We start from the raw sequence: 17,472 nt of genomic DNA, 5'->3' as shown, positions 1-17,472 counted from the left end.
GCAGGGATGACAACAGGGAAAGGAATGCAGATTTGCCTAAACTGGAACCAGGCTTGGCTCTTGCAGCTGGTTAGGGTGGGGAAGGGGAGGCGCCAGGAGGGAGGCATCTTTCACTTCCTTTTGACTATCAGAAAAAAAGGAGAAAACTTTCCTTTTGAAGGCTGGCTGCAGGTGAGAGCAGGTCAACTAAGCAGCCTGCCTCCAATCCTGTTCCTCCCCCCCCCATCACTTGCTCCAAGGAGCAGGCAGGAAGAGAGCCCTCACTTCCATCTCACTGGCGCTGCCCCAGTGGACTGGCAGGTGTGGACCGGAAGAACAGTCACAGCTCAAAGCAAGGCTCACAGGAGCAGAGTTAGCAGAGAGAATGGGGTGCTGGCAGGTCTTTCAAGGGCTCAAGCCAGTGGCGGAGCTTCATGCTCTGGCACCGGGGGGCGGGGCGGGCGGAGAGCAGATGGGGACATGGTGCCCAGTGTGGGGGGGGGGCAGGAGCCGTGATGGCAGCCCACTGGGATCATGGTGCCGGGGGCGGTGCACTTCCCCTGTCCCCCTCTTCCTCCGCCAGTGGCTCAAGCCCTCCAATCCGGAATGTGCTTGCAGCGATAACTTGAGTGGAGGTGCTTGAAACTCATGGTCAATCTGATCAGATATGGCATAGGTTTATGCCACAGCAGAGAGCTCAGCAAAGAAATCTTACTTCTCTGCCACCATGGCATCTGCACAATATCATCATCCAGCTGATCTTTTTGCGGGTGGTCGAGATCAAGGGTCTCCCTCAGGGGAGTGACCCCAAGCAGTCTTTATGGCGGTCTTTGCTTGCAAAAACCAGCATAAGGAAATGAATTATCTGTGCTCCACATGGATTGTGCAATGCATTTGCAGAGCATTTGTTTGGACAGGTTAATAATATTGCTATGCTGGGTTATGGAAACACTAGGCCTCTGCAAAGCTTAGCAATAGAGAAGAAAATGAAGAACTCATGCCTCCAGCTTTGTGAATGCAGCAGCCATTTCCATTTTAAGTAGGCCAGCATTTTACTCTTGGACATGCCTCATATATTAAGATGGCAGTTTATGTCCTTCCAGGCAGCTCCATATTTTTCGTTTATCCATCGATGAACATCAGGGCATATAAAAAGCTTTTGCGTATGGACTGATCGGAGATGCTTAGGACCTAGGAGTCTCTGCCTTCAAGAATTAAACAATAACCCATCCCCAGCTCTCCATCCTTTAGAATTAGAAGCACAATGTGGATTATTTTCACCTCTGCAAATAAACAGGCCAGGAGAACGCCTGGGTACAGTTAATCCAGTAATGCTCTCCTCAGTGTTTATGACTAAATAAACAGCAGCTGCTTGCTGCTTGCGGCCTCTTCACTCATTCCCTTGTGGGGGGGGGGCATTTATTGAGTCATAAACTCCTCCAATAGTGTTATCACCACAACGTTTGCCCAAATATAGGGCGGAAGGAGAGGGGGGAAAACTCAACAACTTAAGAATCCACAGAAAGCTGACAGCAAAGTTCATCTAAATAATAATATTGCAGTACCTACCCAGAAGCAATAAGGTCAATCCTATGGGTAGATGATGCCCCAAAACAAATTGCCCTAGGAAAGGAGGACCATTTTTTAATGTATCGTGTTTTGCTTACTTTTTTATATGATCCTCGTAACAAACACATGCAAACAGGGTATGCCAAAATTCATTATCTACAGGCGAACCTCCGAAAGCCAGCGTGTGAGGAGCAAATAGTATGCTGGAAACTTCCCAAAGTAACCTTTCCATACTGAAGGATCCAGGTTCAATCCCCAGCATCTCAAGGTAAAAGGACCCCAGACAGCAGATGATGTGAGACTCCCTCTGTTTGACGTGCCACTGCCAGTCAGAGGGCTAGAAGGACAAACAGCCAGTGTGGTGTAGTGGTTAAGAGCGGTAGTCTCGTAATCTAGGAAACCGGGTTCGTGTCTCCGCTCCTCCACATGCAGCTGCTGGGTGACCTTGGGCTAGTCACACTTCTCTGAAGTCTCTCAGCCCCACTCACCTCACAGAGTGTTTGTTGTGGGGGAGGAAGGGAAAGGAGAATGTTAGCCGCTTTGAGATTCCTTAAAGGGAGTGAAAGGCGGGATATCAAATCCAAACTCTTCTTCTTCTTCTTCATGACTATGACTTGGCATAGCCAGCTCCCAGAGTTGATTTATAACCAACAGGCCAGACTTGCTGTTTCCTTATTGACCCAAAATCTTCTAAAAACCTTCCAAACTCATGAAGCTGCTCAGATCCTTTATGGCAGAGCAGGGGAATCTGTGGCCCTCCAGAGGTTGTTTGCTTCTGTGTCCCTTCAGCCCAAGCCAGAATGGCCAATGGTTAGCGATGATAAAAGTTGTCATCCAACAACATCTGGAGGGCCGCAGAACTTTAAGAGATCCACTGTGTTTTTGTTAGAGACCAGGTGCTTCAGCTGTGGTATTTTCTATGAGGAAACCACTCTAATTGTAAGAAAACTGAGTAAAGTATCACATTTGATGATGACACATGCGTGTAGTCTATTTCAACGCACAGACTTACACAAGGAAACTTCACTGAAATATACCCTTCCAGAGCTTGTGCACAAAACACACATGCACTGAAAGAGACACACAAGCAATCAAACATCATGAGCTAAACTAGGTTATCATGCCTTTTCCTACCCTGTAATGTTTTCTCCATATAGCAAAATCTACAGCGCAATTAAAATCAAAAGTGTGATCAGTAGCCGAGATGAACTTAAAAATCTTATATGGCAGGCATCAAGAACAAGCAAAAGCCAAGGTAAGAAATGTGCAAGATCTGAAGGAGAGTCAAAGTTGCCATAGTGTGTTGACATTATACAGTAATAAATGTCTGTGAGTTGTTCTACTGTACTAACCAGCTATTTATCAGTTGCTATTTTTGAGTCTTACTAGATTCGTCTTGAGGAATGTGATTTCAGAGCGAAAATTCATAACATTGGTTGGAATAGTCATTTCCTCAGAGAGTGAAAGAGATGGTTGGGTGGTCAGGCTCTGATGTTGACAATTCAGTCCCTGTGACTCAGCCCAGACAGGTGGCTTTGGATTCCGATTATAAACTTATATAAATCTTATGTGGGGACAATATTGATAGCAACTTGCTACTTCTATCTACTTGCTCATATCTCCTTATCTCGTTGGGGGAAAACGTGGCATATAAATATAACATATTAATAAATAATTTTTCAATGCTAACCAAGTAGTTGGCAGTTTCTATTTAGTGAGCATTGGGATTTTATTTGAGATATGGCATGCACACAAGCATACTTTTGCATGGTTCTTGCTGTTACACTTTGTTACAGTCAGAGAAAGGAGGAAGGGCGTTGGTGGAATGATGGTCTTTGATAGACAGCTTCAGGTCAAAGAGGTAGAGTAATGCTTTTATTTTAAACCACTTCCAGAGAGATTTATTCTGCAGAGTCTTCCTTAGTCTGACAGAACAGAAAGTCACAAAATTTTAAAACAAAACTGCAGCTGTGCAAATTATGCAAGCATACAAATTGCAACAAAATCTATTCAAGACTGCCCAATTTGCATAATTCAATAGAAAGCCTATTTGGGGCTTTGGTTACAGAATTTGCGATTTTCAGAGCAGAACTCCAAGAGCTTTTATCAACAATCTGGGCTTATTATTCTGAAATTAACTATCTTTTTTGCACAGTGTGGGTTTTTCTCATGTATGGCTTTAAAAAGGTTGCATTTAAATATTACATATTACAAGCACTAAATTAGCTATATGCATTCTGGTCAACACAGGGAGAAATCCAAACAAGATAAAAGTGACTGCCAATGAAGTCATATTACAAACCTTATTGACTCTTTCCTCATTACAAAAGATGGAACGCAGAGGGCTTGGGATTGAGCCCTTGAATGGATCCATATTTACATAGATGGACTCATGTCTCGGGAGCATATGCTAAAGGTGTATTCTAAACCACACACCTGCCCCATCCACACTTGTAAGGTACTACACCAAATCCTGTGATAATACTGTATGATGTTTTACTCACAAGTGGTAGATTCAAGAGAAGGGGCAGTGGCTTTTCACTCCCGTTAAATAAAAGCTAGTGAGGTGTGCATCGTATCTCAGGAGAGGAAGAATGCACAGCATCCAAAAGGTATGAGTACTGAGGGTGTTGAAAATACAGACAAGAGAATAACAGCAAGAGGGAACAGTGTTTGGAGAGGTGCTTTCTCTGTGTCATCTTATTTTAACAGGACCTGCTTAACGCATGGCAACACTGGCAGAGGATGTTTCCAGGAGCCTCAGGGCACAAATAGAGACAAACAGAAAATTGTGAGCAGAATTTCTCAATGTGGTTTTCTTTACATTGAAAGCATCTGTGGATGTCTGTGGCTCTCACCTGTGACTCCTAGAAGCTATCAGCACGGGACAGCGGCCAAACCAGGTGAGGGTAGCCACTGGGTCTCAAACCCTCAGTGAGTTATGGACTTCCCCTGCCTGCAAAGACAGGCTCCGACAGATTGAGCAGACAAGAACAAGTGGGTCAAATGGTTAAGAAGGTAGTTTGTGCATGTCCTGTAGAGGAAAGTGAGGGGCAGATGGGGCTCGTCACCCTAGGAAGGTAACCCATGTAGGAGAAGGAAAACTCTAATCTGGGCATAGCCAAACTCGGCCCTCCAGATATTTTTGGGACTACAACTCCCATCATCCCTAGCTAACAGGACCAGTGGTCAGGGATGATGGGAGTTGTAGTCCCAAAACATCTGGAGTGTCAAGTTTGCCTATGCCTGCTCTAATCCCAAACCTCTGCTGCCTTGCAGTTATACTCATTCATGAGAAAGGCTTCGGGTGTAAAACCTGAAGAAAAATCTGTACCTGCTGGCTTATGGGACATCCTCGGGAGAAGAAAAGGCTAAGGAGTAAACCCTACACAAATCCAGAGTGGAGTTCCTAAAATGGTTGGATTGCATCCTGTGCACCTCCAGCAGCCAAGGTGATGTCACATGTATTGCTCTGCTTTCCTTTGGTCCACATCAGCAAGGCCATCTTGTCCTCTGGGCAGGCCAGGGTGTCCATACACACTGCCTAGGCTTGCACCCCAGGAAGGTCACTTTGATGCTGCTAACGCAGCAAAAGCAATGCAGGAGGCAACAGCTACATGTTACTCGTCTCTGCAGCCACAGCAGGCGCTGTGATTGGTACACTCAGTTGTCTTCTGAGGCAGGCGGATGCCAACAATGCTTGAGGGAGAAAGAGATACTTGGATCCACACTGGGAGTGGTAGATCTGCATCGTGCCTATGTGAGGAAATGCGTCTTTCCCCTATGTGAGGAAAACACACTGGTAACTTTAATGGACAAAAAGAGCTGATGAAGAAATTTCATCTGCAAAAATGTTTAGTGCTAACATGAAGGCCCTAACAGCAACTTACTGGCAATGATCAAAAAGCCTGACCAAGTGCTACATACTAGTATACCTTTGGCTGCTTGTGAAGAGATAACTATTAAGGCTTTGGCTATCCAGTTCTCCATTGTTAAGAGTTTATTCACATGTTGGCTATTGAGAGCTCTACTTTTAATTACTTCAACTTTATAAACAAGAGGAAAGTTGTCTAAGAATATGAACACAGATAAAAATCCTGTTCCTTTTAACAACAGGACAGGGAGTGCAGGATGAGAGAAGAACTGTGGATGATGGGGTAAATGTGTATGAGTGTGTATATATAAAATCTTACATACCTTATCTACTTTTTCCTTAACATTTTAATATTTTAAATCACCCTTCAGTGTGTCAATATTATTTTCTATTAGAATAATTTGTATTCACATCATTTGATGGGCTTCGATATATAATTGCAATTAATGCCAGCTAGCTGATTCTTTATTATGATTTATATCCCAACCTATACCAAGATTGAGGGGAGGTACTAAGTGCTAGTTAAAGTGAGATGAATCTCTCGCCCCAAAATGTACACCATCTAAATTAGATGGGTATGTGGGGATTTATAAATTGTATATAAAATCCATATTATTTTCCCTTATTCACTGGCTTCCAGTTGCCACATCTAGCTCACATCACTGTTTTGGGGATGGGGAGAGAAGGAAGTGTATACTTATTATTTATCTTAGACACACATATTTCCCTTTTTTGGTATCCAAGGAACACATTAAGTGAAATTCTGATGCCCCCCGTTGGCAGGAAAGAAAATACTGGGGGGAAGATTGTAGCATCAACTTTCTATCCTAATTGCCGACAAGCTGTGGTACACTCCTGATAAATCTTGCAGTCAATAAACTACAGATAATTTGAAAAGCTACAAAAGAAGCAGCACCTCCTACAGCAGCACTATTATCCCAGCTTTTATTTAGACCTAAGAGCAGCAATTTTTGTGCTTGTGTCTGAAATTCGGCAGATATGAAACCAAACCCCAAAGACAACAAAGAAACCCCCCAAACAACAAAGAAACCCCAAACAAAACAGTGAAGTTAGTAGAGATAGTTATAGAATCACAGAATTGTAGAGTTGGAAGGGACTCCAAGGGCCATTTAGTCCAACCCCCTGCAATTGTATTCAACAAGATAACTGCAAGCTCATATTCTTGGCAAGGTTCTTAGAAGTAGATGGAAATGGGCAATATGAACCTGATTCACATGAACCTCCATGTCCATAAAGGACCAGGATCATACCCATCTTGCCTCCAAGCCTACATCACTTCCATGTCTTGAACTGTGATCATCTCCAAACATTGGATGGATGGATGAAGAAATGACAGGCTCATGGATAGGGTCTAGGAATGTGACACTCCTTGCATCAAACCTCTATCCAATATTAAATCCAATGCATGTACATGAAGCCAGACTGGAGGAAAGAAGTATATCCAGGGGTTGAGAAGGGGCACAAAACTTCTGCATTACATACAGAACCTACAACATGGATGGCAAATCTGCAGCACTCCAAATGTTCCTGAATTCCAACTCCTTTCATCCCTGACTGCTGGCCATGCTGGCTGGAGCTGATGGGAGTGGGAATCCAACAATATTTGGAGGGTCAGATGTTTCCTATTCCCTAGTCTATATACTTTGTTCTGCATAAATAAAGTGGTTAGTTTTAAAGTTACTGGATTAAATGGAACTCTGAATTTGACTCTCCACATGAAAGTAATTTGCCTGTCTTTGGGCAAGAGGCAATATTCACACTCACAAATTTGGATTCCTTAAGAAACAGCCAAATGAAACATAGATTTCAGATTTCATTACATATTTCTGTCCTATCTGATTTCATTACCACTCTCCACCCTAAGGTCAAACCAGCTTACTATGACATCTACAGGAACCATACATCACCCTGTCAAAACTGATACAGCAAGTCCATTCAAACATAGTGTTGTAGTTGAGCCAGACTCTCCCACACTTATAATGTCAAACAGGATTTGTGTTTCTTTGGGTGTTCACCTTAGGTTTAAAGGACTTATTTAGCCATCCCATTGAATCACTAAGCTGAAGACCAAAGCCATTCCTGCTACCTTCAGAGCCCATGCTACTAGTTTATTCTTTTAGTCAGCTGACTTAATCCTTGTTCTTAGGCTTGCATCTAGTGGACTGTAAAAAATGTAAAAAAACATCCTTGTCCCAAGACACAGACTCATGCAGGTCCACATGGACACTGCCAGATCCTAAAGGCCCATAATTTGCAGCAAATAGTAGAACAGTCGTGATGGACTGAAATGAATTTTGAGAATTTGAAGTCATTGCCATCTTTGCCTTCAAGGAAATAAATACCTTAGTTGGGACACCACTACAGATAAGGCTCTAAACAAAAAGATACACACATTTGTGGGACCACATGTATGACCTGATGATCTTATGGCTGAGGTTGGCTGGCATGGAGAGAGGTGCTTCATCAAATACTTAGGCCCTAAATTGTTTCAGATTGTGAACATCCTGGACAATATACTTCAGGTAAGATCAAATCAAAGAGTAATACCATTACATCTCACAATCTGGACAACATATTTCTGTTACTGTAATTTAGAATTGCCTTAGTGTCTCTCTCTCTCTCTCTCTCTCTCTCTCTCTCTCTCTCTTTTGCTGCCGACTCATGCTTAGCTTGTGATTTACAAAGCCTCTTTTTACAGGTACTGTGATCATGTCAATGGTCATTTAATATTTATTTGTGCATCTGATTCTTCCTAGACAAATGTAGAATTTTACAATTATCTCTGTTGAAATTCAGGTTGTTAGTTTTGATGCAGTTCTTCATCCAGGCAAGACAACCCTGGATAATTTTTCTGCCTAATGTGTAAGCTACTCCACACACATTAGTGTCATTTGTAAATCTGTTGAGCATCCCTTCAAGCCCTTTGTCTAAGTCATTTATAGAGATGTTAAACCTACAGGGCCCAGGACATTATATAATAATAATAATAATAATAATAATAATAATAATAATAAATTTATTTATACCCAGCCCTCCCCAGCCAAAAGCGGGCTCAGGGTGGCTAACATCAGGTATAAAAACAATTGATTAACTTAAAATGCAGCCGCATTTCAGTGGAAGCCCAGATGAAAAACTGTTTGGGGGAGAAAACGTCAAATCTTCACCAAGGCCTACATGGCCTTCATCCAGACTGGTCCTACATGGGCCAGAAAAAAGCCAGGGAAGTCCCCAAATAGGGATTCCATCACAGAAGGAAAAGGAAAGAGGGGGAGGGTATCAGGCGGATTCCAAGCCAAAGGCCAGGTGGAACAACTCTGTCTTACAGGCCGTGTGGAAAGAAATCAGATCCCACAGGGCCCTGGTCTCATGAGACAAAGCGTTCCACCAGTGTTGAAAAGGCCCTGGCCTGGTTGAGGCTAATCTGACTTCCTTAGGGCCCGGGACCTCTAGAGTGTTGCTATTTATGGACTGCGGGGCATACCAGGAGAGACGGTCATATCTCTGCAATTTTCTGAAAAGCCTTGATTAGCACTGTTTGGGTACTGCCTACCTACCAGCTACAAATCCACCTAACAGTAGCATCATATTTTTAACAACTTTTAACAACTTTGTGATACACAAAGAGTATCACTGGGGACCTTGTTGAAAGCTGTGCTAAAATCAAGATATACTATATCCAGAGCATTCCCCTGCTCTACTAGGCAATAAATCAATCAAAAAAGGAGTTAAAGTAATCTTGCATGACTTAAAAAAAACATTCTTTTTCATAAATGTGCACAAATTGCTTAAGGATCTGTTCTAGAAACTTTCCAAGTATCACTGTCAAACTGAACAGTTGGTGGTTGCCTGGATTTTGTTTTCCCCTTTTTGGAAGTCAGGAACATTTGCTTCACTCCAGCTGCATGGCACTCCACTGTCCTCCAATAATTTTCAAGAATTATAGACAAAGGCTCTGAGATTACAGATGCCAATTCCTTTACATTCTAGAATACAATTTTTCAGGCCCTGTAGAATTAGGATTCATTTTGAGAGGAAATGTACTCTTGTACCAACTCTGTCTGTCATGACTACAACTCCTTCCCTTCACCATCTGATTTATTTATTTTTGCCAGATTAAGAACAGTTTTCCTCATGAGAGAAGACTGGGACAAAGTAGGAGCTCAATAGTTCTATCTTGTCATCACCCTGTAACATTTCTCCACCATCTCCTCTCCTGACCAGACTGTCACCTGGCCTGTACATCTGGGACACTCCCAATGTGCTCAGATTCCTTTAGACCAGGGGTCAGCAAATTTTTTCAGCAGGGGGCCAGTCCACTGTCCCTCAGACCTGGGGGGCCGGACTATATTTTTTGGGGGGAAATGAACAAATTCCTATGTCCCACAAATAACCCAGAGATGCATTTTACATAAAAGCACACATTCTACTCATGTAAAAACACAATGATTCCCGGACCAACCGCGGGCCGGATTTAGAAGGCGATTGGGCCAAATTCGGCCCCCGGGCCTTAGTTTGCCTACCCATGCTATAGATAAACTGACTTAAACCAGATTTACATTACCCAACATAGAACAGACAGACATTGCATTAACATATTGTATTTTTCCACCACTAATATGATATTCAAACAATATTATTTGTATTCACAACAGTAGGAGATGTCACAAAACACTCAGGATTTTTGAGCTCCATTTGAATTAAATCAAAACGAGGGGGAAATTGTCTTCTTGATGACACTGATTAAGTCTCCCTTCCTACTGAAATCCACCCACTCACAGCAGAGATTGCTAACGCCGGTTTAAAGGTGAGTGTGTGAAAGTGGGGAGGGAGAGGAACTAGAATAGGACTGTTGCCTTTACTTCTCCTTCCCTCTCCCTTCTGCCATCTTGACAGATTTTGCTTCCCACAAACCTATCATCGCAGATGGTAGGATGGCCCAGGAAACCTGCCACAAGTTTTTGAATAGTAGGAGAAAAGAAGGAATTCATGGCATATTTTTGGCTCCTTGAAATGGCAGGTTGTGTGTTCAACTCTGAATTTCGTGGTCTTTTGTGGCATCCCTGCAAAGAATGTATCTGATCTCACCCAGTTACCTGCTCAATAGTTGCCACTAAGCGAGGAAAAACAGAATCCAAAACAACAAAAGATTTTCCTGCCATCTTGCTGTCCCCCATAGTAAATCAGCCCTTCAATATAACATCCTTCTACTAGTTTTGTTGGAGGAGGGGTGGGGAGGGCTCCAGCAGGTTTTATGGTACATGAACTAGCCTAGCCTAGGAGTTGAAGTGTGTGTGTGTGTGTGTGTGTGTGTGTGTGTGTGTGTGTGTATCCCCTTCAAGTTAATAGGATATTTCAGTGCCCTCTGCTGTTACCAGTCACTCAGCTTCTAATTTACTCTATAATAATGTCAGGTTGGGGCTTCAGGCTGGCTGGCAGCTTCCCAGCCCCCTTTCTCAAATGGGTTGGAGCGGCAGCCTGTGAATATGCAGAAGTTTAATGCAATCTGTCTTCTTTGGTAATCACATTCCTCCTGTACTGTGTGCTATAAAGATGTATTGGTAAATGCATTTGCTAAAGATATACTTCCAAAAGAGAAAGTGGGGGGAGGCTACAAGCCTGATTTACAGGAGCGAAGGCTTGCATATCGGAGGTTTGGCAAGGGATGAGGCGAGTTCTGCTTGGGGGGAAAGGATTGTTCAACAGCAATGCAGAGCCTGCTTTACTTTAAAGTCATGGAAGAAAAAGAAAAGCACACGTTTGGGGAGCTGGGGATTTCAGAAGATACCAGAGAAAAGCCCTTTCCCTGGCAGCCTTAACCTTGCTGATTTGCAGACATACAAAGACCTTCTTTGTAAACAGGAAGGGGGGAAATCCACCAGGACTTGCAACAGCATTTGAGCTAATATATCCTGACAATTTCCCCATCTCCTTCTGTAGGGGCTTCTTCGGGGAGCTGGTTGGCAGTCTGCTTCATGTTATACTTAAGTCAGGCATACAGCTCCCCCCACCTCTCACAAATTTAATGGAAAGGAAAAAGGTTCTCTTCAGACACCCTGAGCCTCTCTCCCTGTCACGTGACTGCCCCCACCCCAACGAAATCACCTGAACCTGCCTGCAAGCCATGTCTCTCCTTTGTAAAGCTGAAGTCCCATGATCCATGACAGGATCCAAGGAAATGCTTGGTCAGCCTGCCATCATACACCGAATCAGATTATGCTATAAACCTTTCTTCTCCTGCACACTGGAAACTTCACAGAATATTTTAAATCCTTCACCAGCCTGAGATTATTGTAATGCTTATGGGAGATACAATCTGTGCTCCTGGTCTATGCAAGCCAAAGTGCCCCAAATAAGGTCGATTTCAGGCTAATCCATCCCAGGCTTTTACTATGACTATTTGATATGGGAATATGAATGAAGATTGCTTTGGCTGTGTCTCTGCACTGGAACTGAGACACTGAATCCTCCAGTCTAATTTTGAAACATCTACTCTCAGGATCACATCGTATGCATTTTTTTTCTGACTGAGAAATTAATCTTTGCATTGGGAAAACACATGCACCTTTCAGTATGTGCATAGCACTGCAAGCGTTTTTCAGCTGTGCTGGAGTGGAGGATATGAGATCAGGACACCTACCTCGTTGTTTGTGGATACAAAACCAAAAGACACTTATATCACCATGCATAGGAGGCAAAGTTCATGTATCACGAGAATGCTAGCAAAGGCAATCAATTTCCCAAAAGATAAGGAGTCCTGTGGCATCTGAAAATAACTAAGCTTATTGCCAAGGCTCCCAGAATTCTGGGACCCAATGCCCATCTTTGCATGTCATGTTAGTAACTGGGCCTCAATGAACTGAAGCACAAATTGGACTAGAATCGCCTCCCCTCTTCTCTTCCTGTACAGCTGGGAGGACTTCTGCCAAGTTTAGTTTTCACTTTTAAAGAATTTTGGCTTGGTGTTACATGTGAACCATGAACCTTAGTCCAGAACAAACTCTGGCTAGCTTAACAAATCAGCTCTTTATAACAATGGTTTAAGCATACTTTATATCAGGCATGGCCAAACTCGGTCCTCCAGCTGTTTTGAGACTACATTTCCCATCATCCCTGACCACTAGTTCTGTTAGCTAGGGATGATGGGAGTTGTAGTCCCAAAACATCTGGAGGGCCAGGTTTGGCCATGCCTGCCATATATGATAAATAGTCCTCCTGTTCACAGTGTAATATCACTTACCCACACCATGACATAGTTGCTGTGTTTCTCCACCCCGCTCCACATCATTTGATTGTGGGAGCAGTGAAGCACACATAATCAGGGCAAACACAGGGTGATATTGTGCATGTGGGGAGCGAGCGAAGCTCATGACATGGGACATGGTGGTTAAAAATCAATAACTTAAAAATATTAAATTATTCTTTTAAATTTCAGCTTTCATATGTTTCTTTAAAATTAAATGGTTTAATATGAAATTCAAACTTAAGGCCAACATATAAGTCCCAGTTTTGTGTTTTTAAACTGTGGCTAATAAAAACCAGAAGCAAACTGTGATATGATATCCTGATTCTTTAATTAATGATTTATATTATAGCTTGATACTGCAAGTCAGAAGCTGACAAGCCATAGCAGGTACTAGAATTGGTGTGATTCCTCCTTGTACCCATTGCATTCCAATTTTACATTTAAATACCAGAGATTCAGAAGGTGTTGAGTTCTGAAATATTTATATTTGTGATTTACCAAACAGCATAGACATTCCACCTCATGGAAAAACACTATTTTGCTCAATAGCGTTGCTTCTAGACCCCAGGTGGATCTCAATGTTGTGCATGTTTACTTGAAAGCAAGTTTCATTTTATTCAGCGAGACGTATTTTCAATAAGGGTGCATAGGATTGAAAGCATAGTCTTCAAGTATGTGATTTCCTTGGAAGTGTACAATGCCTAATCTATAAACAGATATACTTTAGGTGTGTGGCTTCATGGCTTTATGTTACTAGTTCCATTTGGTTGCCGTGTGTATTAATTGTTAAAACCCCCATTAAAAATGCATGAGTTTCAAAATGGGAAATTTGATTTAAACTGATAATTTAAATTGGTCTTTTTTCTTGGTAGTTTAAGCCATGATTTAAAGCTTGATTTAAAATCAATCCCCCATGACAATGAGCTGGTTTTTTCAGCGTAAGTCCATGCTTAATATAATGTCCTGTTCTCTCATAAAACCAGAAGGTTGTTGGCTCTGTGGGTAAAGTTGCATAATTGGAAACTCATATCATCCTAAGAAGCAAACCATTTGGTCTTTATTAAAGGATATTTTATTATCTCAGCAACAGCAAAAAGACCCATTCCCTTTGGAGACACAGAGACAATTATGGAGTACCAAAGCTGATGCAGAAAACAATGCTGTGTTCTAATTTTATATATATAGAGGGCTCTCCTCAAGAGGTACTTTTAAATATATATATATATTTAAATATATATATTTAAGGAAACTGTGTGTTTGGAAAATAAAGGGCATGTTGAAGAATGCACAAGTCCAAGCAAAACCCAATAGCAGCTGGTTTAATAATATCAAATGTTGGCCAATTTGCCAAAACCATTCAAAGTAGAAATTATCAAATGAACAGGTTATAACTTTAAGCAGCAAATGAAGTACTGATTTTGGTTCCAGGCCAAAATTACAGAGCAAATGTGAAGCTTACTGAGTAGCCTCGAGTAAGACTGTACCTTCTTGGCTTAATTTACTTCAAAGGGCTACTGTAAGGATGTACAGAACAAGACTTATTAAGTTTCAGAGCGGTACAGAAGCTATTAATAATACGAGCTTGCTATCAGCAGCTTATTCCATGAATGAAAGCAGTTCTCTGTGACAGCCAATACTTTCAGTACCTCACATTACTTTCATGTGATTGTCAAGACTACAGTGACCCAGTAGTCTGCATGAAACGCTTAAACTGGTTTATTTTAAACTATGGTTTAATGTGCACAAGTGCTTTGCTCCTCTCCTACTTCTGATTGCACCACACAAGGGAGGAAACGAGAGCAAAACAAACCACATACTAACCCGGGCTTGTGATTTACTTCGTCCAAACACACTGGAATAAGTGACTCAGGGTTTATTCCCCCACCCCCACTGGGCAAAGGCAGGAATAGGGGGAAAGCAAAGCATATCTGTATATTAAACCATAATTTATTCTAAATTATGGCTTAATTTGTATGCAACCATATCCAGTATGTAAATCAACCCTCCAATTATCAGTGCTTGGAGCTACAGGAAGATTTGCCTCGGGGAAAGGCCTTCTGATTGACCATGCCCACACCAGTAATGAGAAAAGAATATTCACCTGGAGTAAAAGTGAATCTGGCAGGGAAAATGCAGTTACCTTTTGTGCTAGCCTAACACAACGCTGATACTCCTTGACCAACTCTGAACAGTTGAGGACTTGGTGTTTGTTTTCACCGTAGCATGTCAGAATTGCTGCCTGAAGGTTCGCACATATAGGTTGTGTGTTTCTCCTCCTGTAGGAACAAAGAAAGAAAGAGAGCCTTGTGACTGTCCCAGCTCATCAGTGCAACCCAAAAAATGGTGCTGGTGATGCAAGTGCCATTGGTTCAGCCTCACTCTGGACAATCCAGAGTTCCCTCTTTTTAACCTGCAGCAGGCTCACTGGCTAGCTTCAGACCTGGAGATCCCTGGTTCAAGCTCTGGAGTGCCTATGTCCATAGCAGCGATGAGCAACATGTCTCTTCCTCCTCCTCCATATACATACCAGGTTACAGAAGGGCCATAGCTCAGTGGCAGAGCACATACCATACTTTGCAACAGAGAAGGACCCAGGTTCAGTCCCCGACATCTGCAGTTTAAAAGAATTTTCTGGAACTGGGAAGGCTTCTTCCAGAGAACTTAGGCTAGAGAGAAGCAGCAGGCAGAACAGACCTGCTACCAAGCTAGAAAGGACCGGTAGTCCAACTCAGTATAAGCAGCTTCATATGTTCACATACACTTACATTGCTAATCCCTTTCCCTTGATAAATAAGAGAACCCCCAAAAAAAGATTCTATCATACAAAAGGGTGTCAGATTCCTGAGTGGACATGCTACTGTCCCAATGCGACATCATAAGCAGCAGAGAGAACTCAAAGCTGAAATTGTTGATCTAACAAAAACAGGTAACTTGTCCCTCAGGTAAGCCTCCATATCTGAGGCCTAGACAGTAGCCAATGTTTTTTCCAAAAGGGATCGGGGGGGGGGGGGGAGGGATTCAGGAAATTGCAGGTCAGTTAGTTTAATGCCTGCCACAGAAAACTAGCGGAAAGATTAGTCAAATATAAAACAACCACACATATAGAAGAACAAGTCTTCCTGTTCCTATATTATCTGTAAGCTGACTTGAGTCTCTGTCAGGGAAAAAGGTGGGGTATAAATAACTATTTAATAATATGTTTTTTAAAAAACAAAACAAAACCCTGAAGCAGAGCCAGCAAAGCTTCTGCAATGGCAAGTCCTGTCTCGTTGACACATTACAGCTCTTTTGAGACCATAAACAAGAATATAGATGGAGGTGATCCAGTTGATATTAGTGTACAGTGGTACCTCGGGTTACAAACGCTTCAGGTTACAGACTCTACTAACCCGGAAGTAGTACCTCAGGTTAAGAACTTTTCTTCAGGATGAGAACAGAAATCACGCGGTGGTGGCGCAGCGGCAGGCCCCATTAGCTAAAGTAGTACCTCAGGTTAAGTAAAGTTTCAGGTTAAGAACAGACCTCCAGAACGAATTAAGTTCTTAACCAGAGGTACCACTGTATTTCAGATGGAGGGATGCAGAAGGTGGACCCACCCAAGCATCAATATTAGGGCATGTGCTTTGAAACTTATTCACAAACTATCTAGAACTAGGGGTGAGCAGTAAAGTGGCCAAGATTGCAGTAGATACCAGATTATTCAGGGTTTTTAAAACAGAAAGAGATTGCAAAGAGCTCCAAAGGACCTTTCCAAACTGGCGGCTCGTCCACACTTCACTTGTCCCGCACCGAGAAAGCACAGATCCTGCCACTTTCCCTGGGAAAACCCACTCTTTAATGCTGAATGTTTACTCTGATTCAGTGGTAAAAAGCAGGTTTTCCCGGGGGGGGGGGGGGAGCAGCAGGACAAGCTGAGGTGTAGACGTACCCTGAGTGAATGGGCAGCAAAATGGTAAATGTAATTCAGTGGAAACAAGTGTAAAGCGAGACATGGTGGGGCAAAACAAATCTTAATTTTACATATACGCTCATGGGGTCTGAGCTGGTGGTGACTGACCAGGAATGAAACCTTGGGGTTATAGTAGATAGCTTGATGAATACGTCAACCCAGAGTGTGGCAGCTGCAAAAAATGTGAATTCCATTGTAGGGATCATTAGGAAAGGAACAGTAACAAACTTACAACTGTAAGGTGGGTGGGAGGTCACCCCTAAGCAGCAGCCCCCCAAAACTGGAGGGAACTCATCTTTTTCCACAGGGATAAAATACTATGAAATGCCTTCCAGAACCTTGGAACAGGAAAGAACTTAACAAGGAGCTTCAGAAACTCATAAGGTTGGCATTTTGTTCTGTCACTGAAATTTTAATATCGTTCTAATCATCCGAATGAGCCCCCTGGAAACAATACCAAACAGAACTAGGTCAGGAAATACCACAAAATCCCTCAATTCATTGGGAAAGTTAAGACTCTTAAAATTAGGTTTTTAACTCAGAAAGTTTGTTTTAAAAATCTAGCAGAACATTTTATAACTTCAAGAGAAGCTGGGAATGTGATGTTTAATGTCAAGGTCAATGATACTGCCCCTATTCTATAACCATCTGATTTGTGATCTAGCCTGATAATCTGTAAGATACAAATGGTTCTTTTTTTTTTTTTTTTTTTTGCTCTTAGCCTGGGCTTCACCCGCCTGTTATCCAAGAGAGATAAGCTTCAACCAGAAGTAAATCTCTCTCTCCTACCCTCCCTCTCTCCTTCTGAGAGCTCTTTCACCCAGAGTATTCAGTCCT

The 17,472-nt window shown here is 42.4% G+C and overlaps 1 protein-coding gene across 6 annotated transcripts in view; it reads right to left on the bottom strand.

Annotated features, from left to right (window-relative positions):
* Window positions 1-17,472, bottom strand: part of CHCHD6 (coiled-coil-helix-coiled-coil-helix domain containing 6) — a 196,256-nt gene that overhangs the window by 46,947 nt on the left and 131,837 nt on the right. For 3 of the 6 annotated variants that reach the window (XM_081853915.1, XM_081853918.1, XM_081853916.1), the window contains one exon: window positions 14,827-14,962. The exons of the other annotated variants lie outside the window; for them this stretch is intronic. In XM_081853915.1, coding sequence (XP_081710041.1) covers window positions 14,827-14,962 — 136 coding nt within the window. The remainder of the gene's footprint in view (window positions 1-14,826; window positions 14,963-17,472) is intronic. 6 annotated transcript variants of the gene reach the window in all.

Source organism: Podarcis erhardii (genome assembly GCF_964252035.2).
Source record: "Podarcis erhardii genome assembly, chromosome: 2".
Lineage (NCBI taxonomy): Eukaryota > Metazoa > Chordata > Lepidosauria > Squamata > Lacertidae > Podarcis > Podarcis erhardii.
This window is presented reverse-complemented; position numbering and strand designations above follow the sequence as displayed.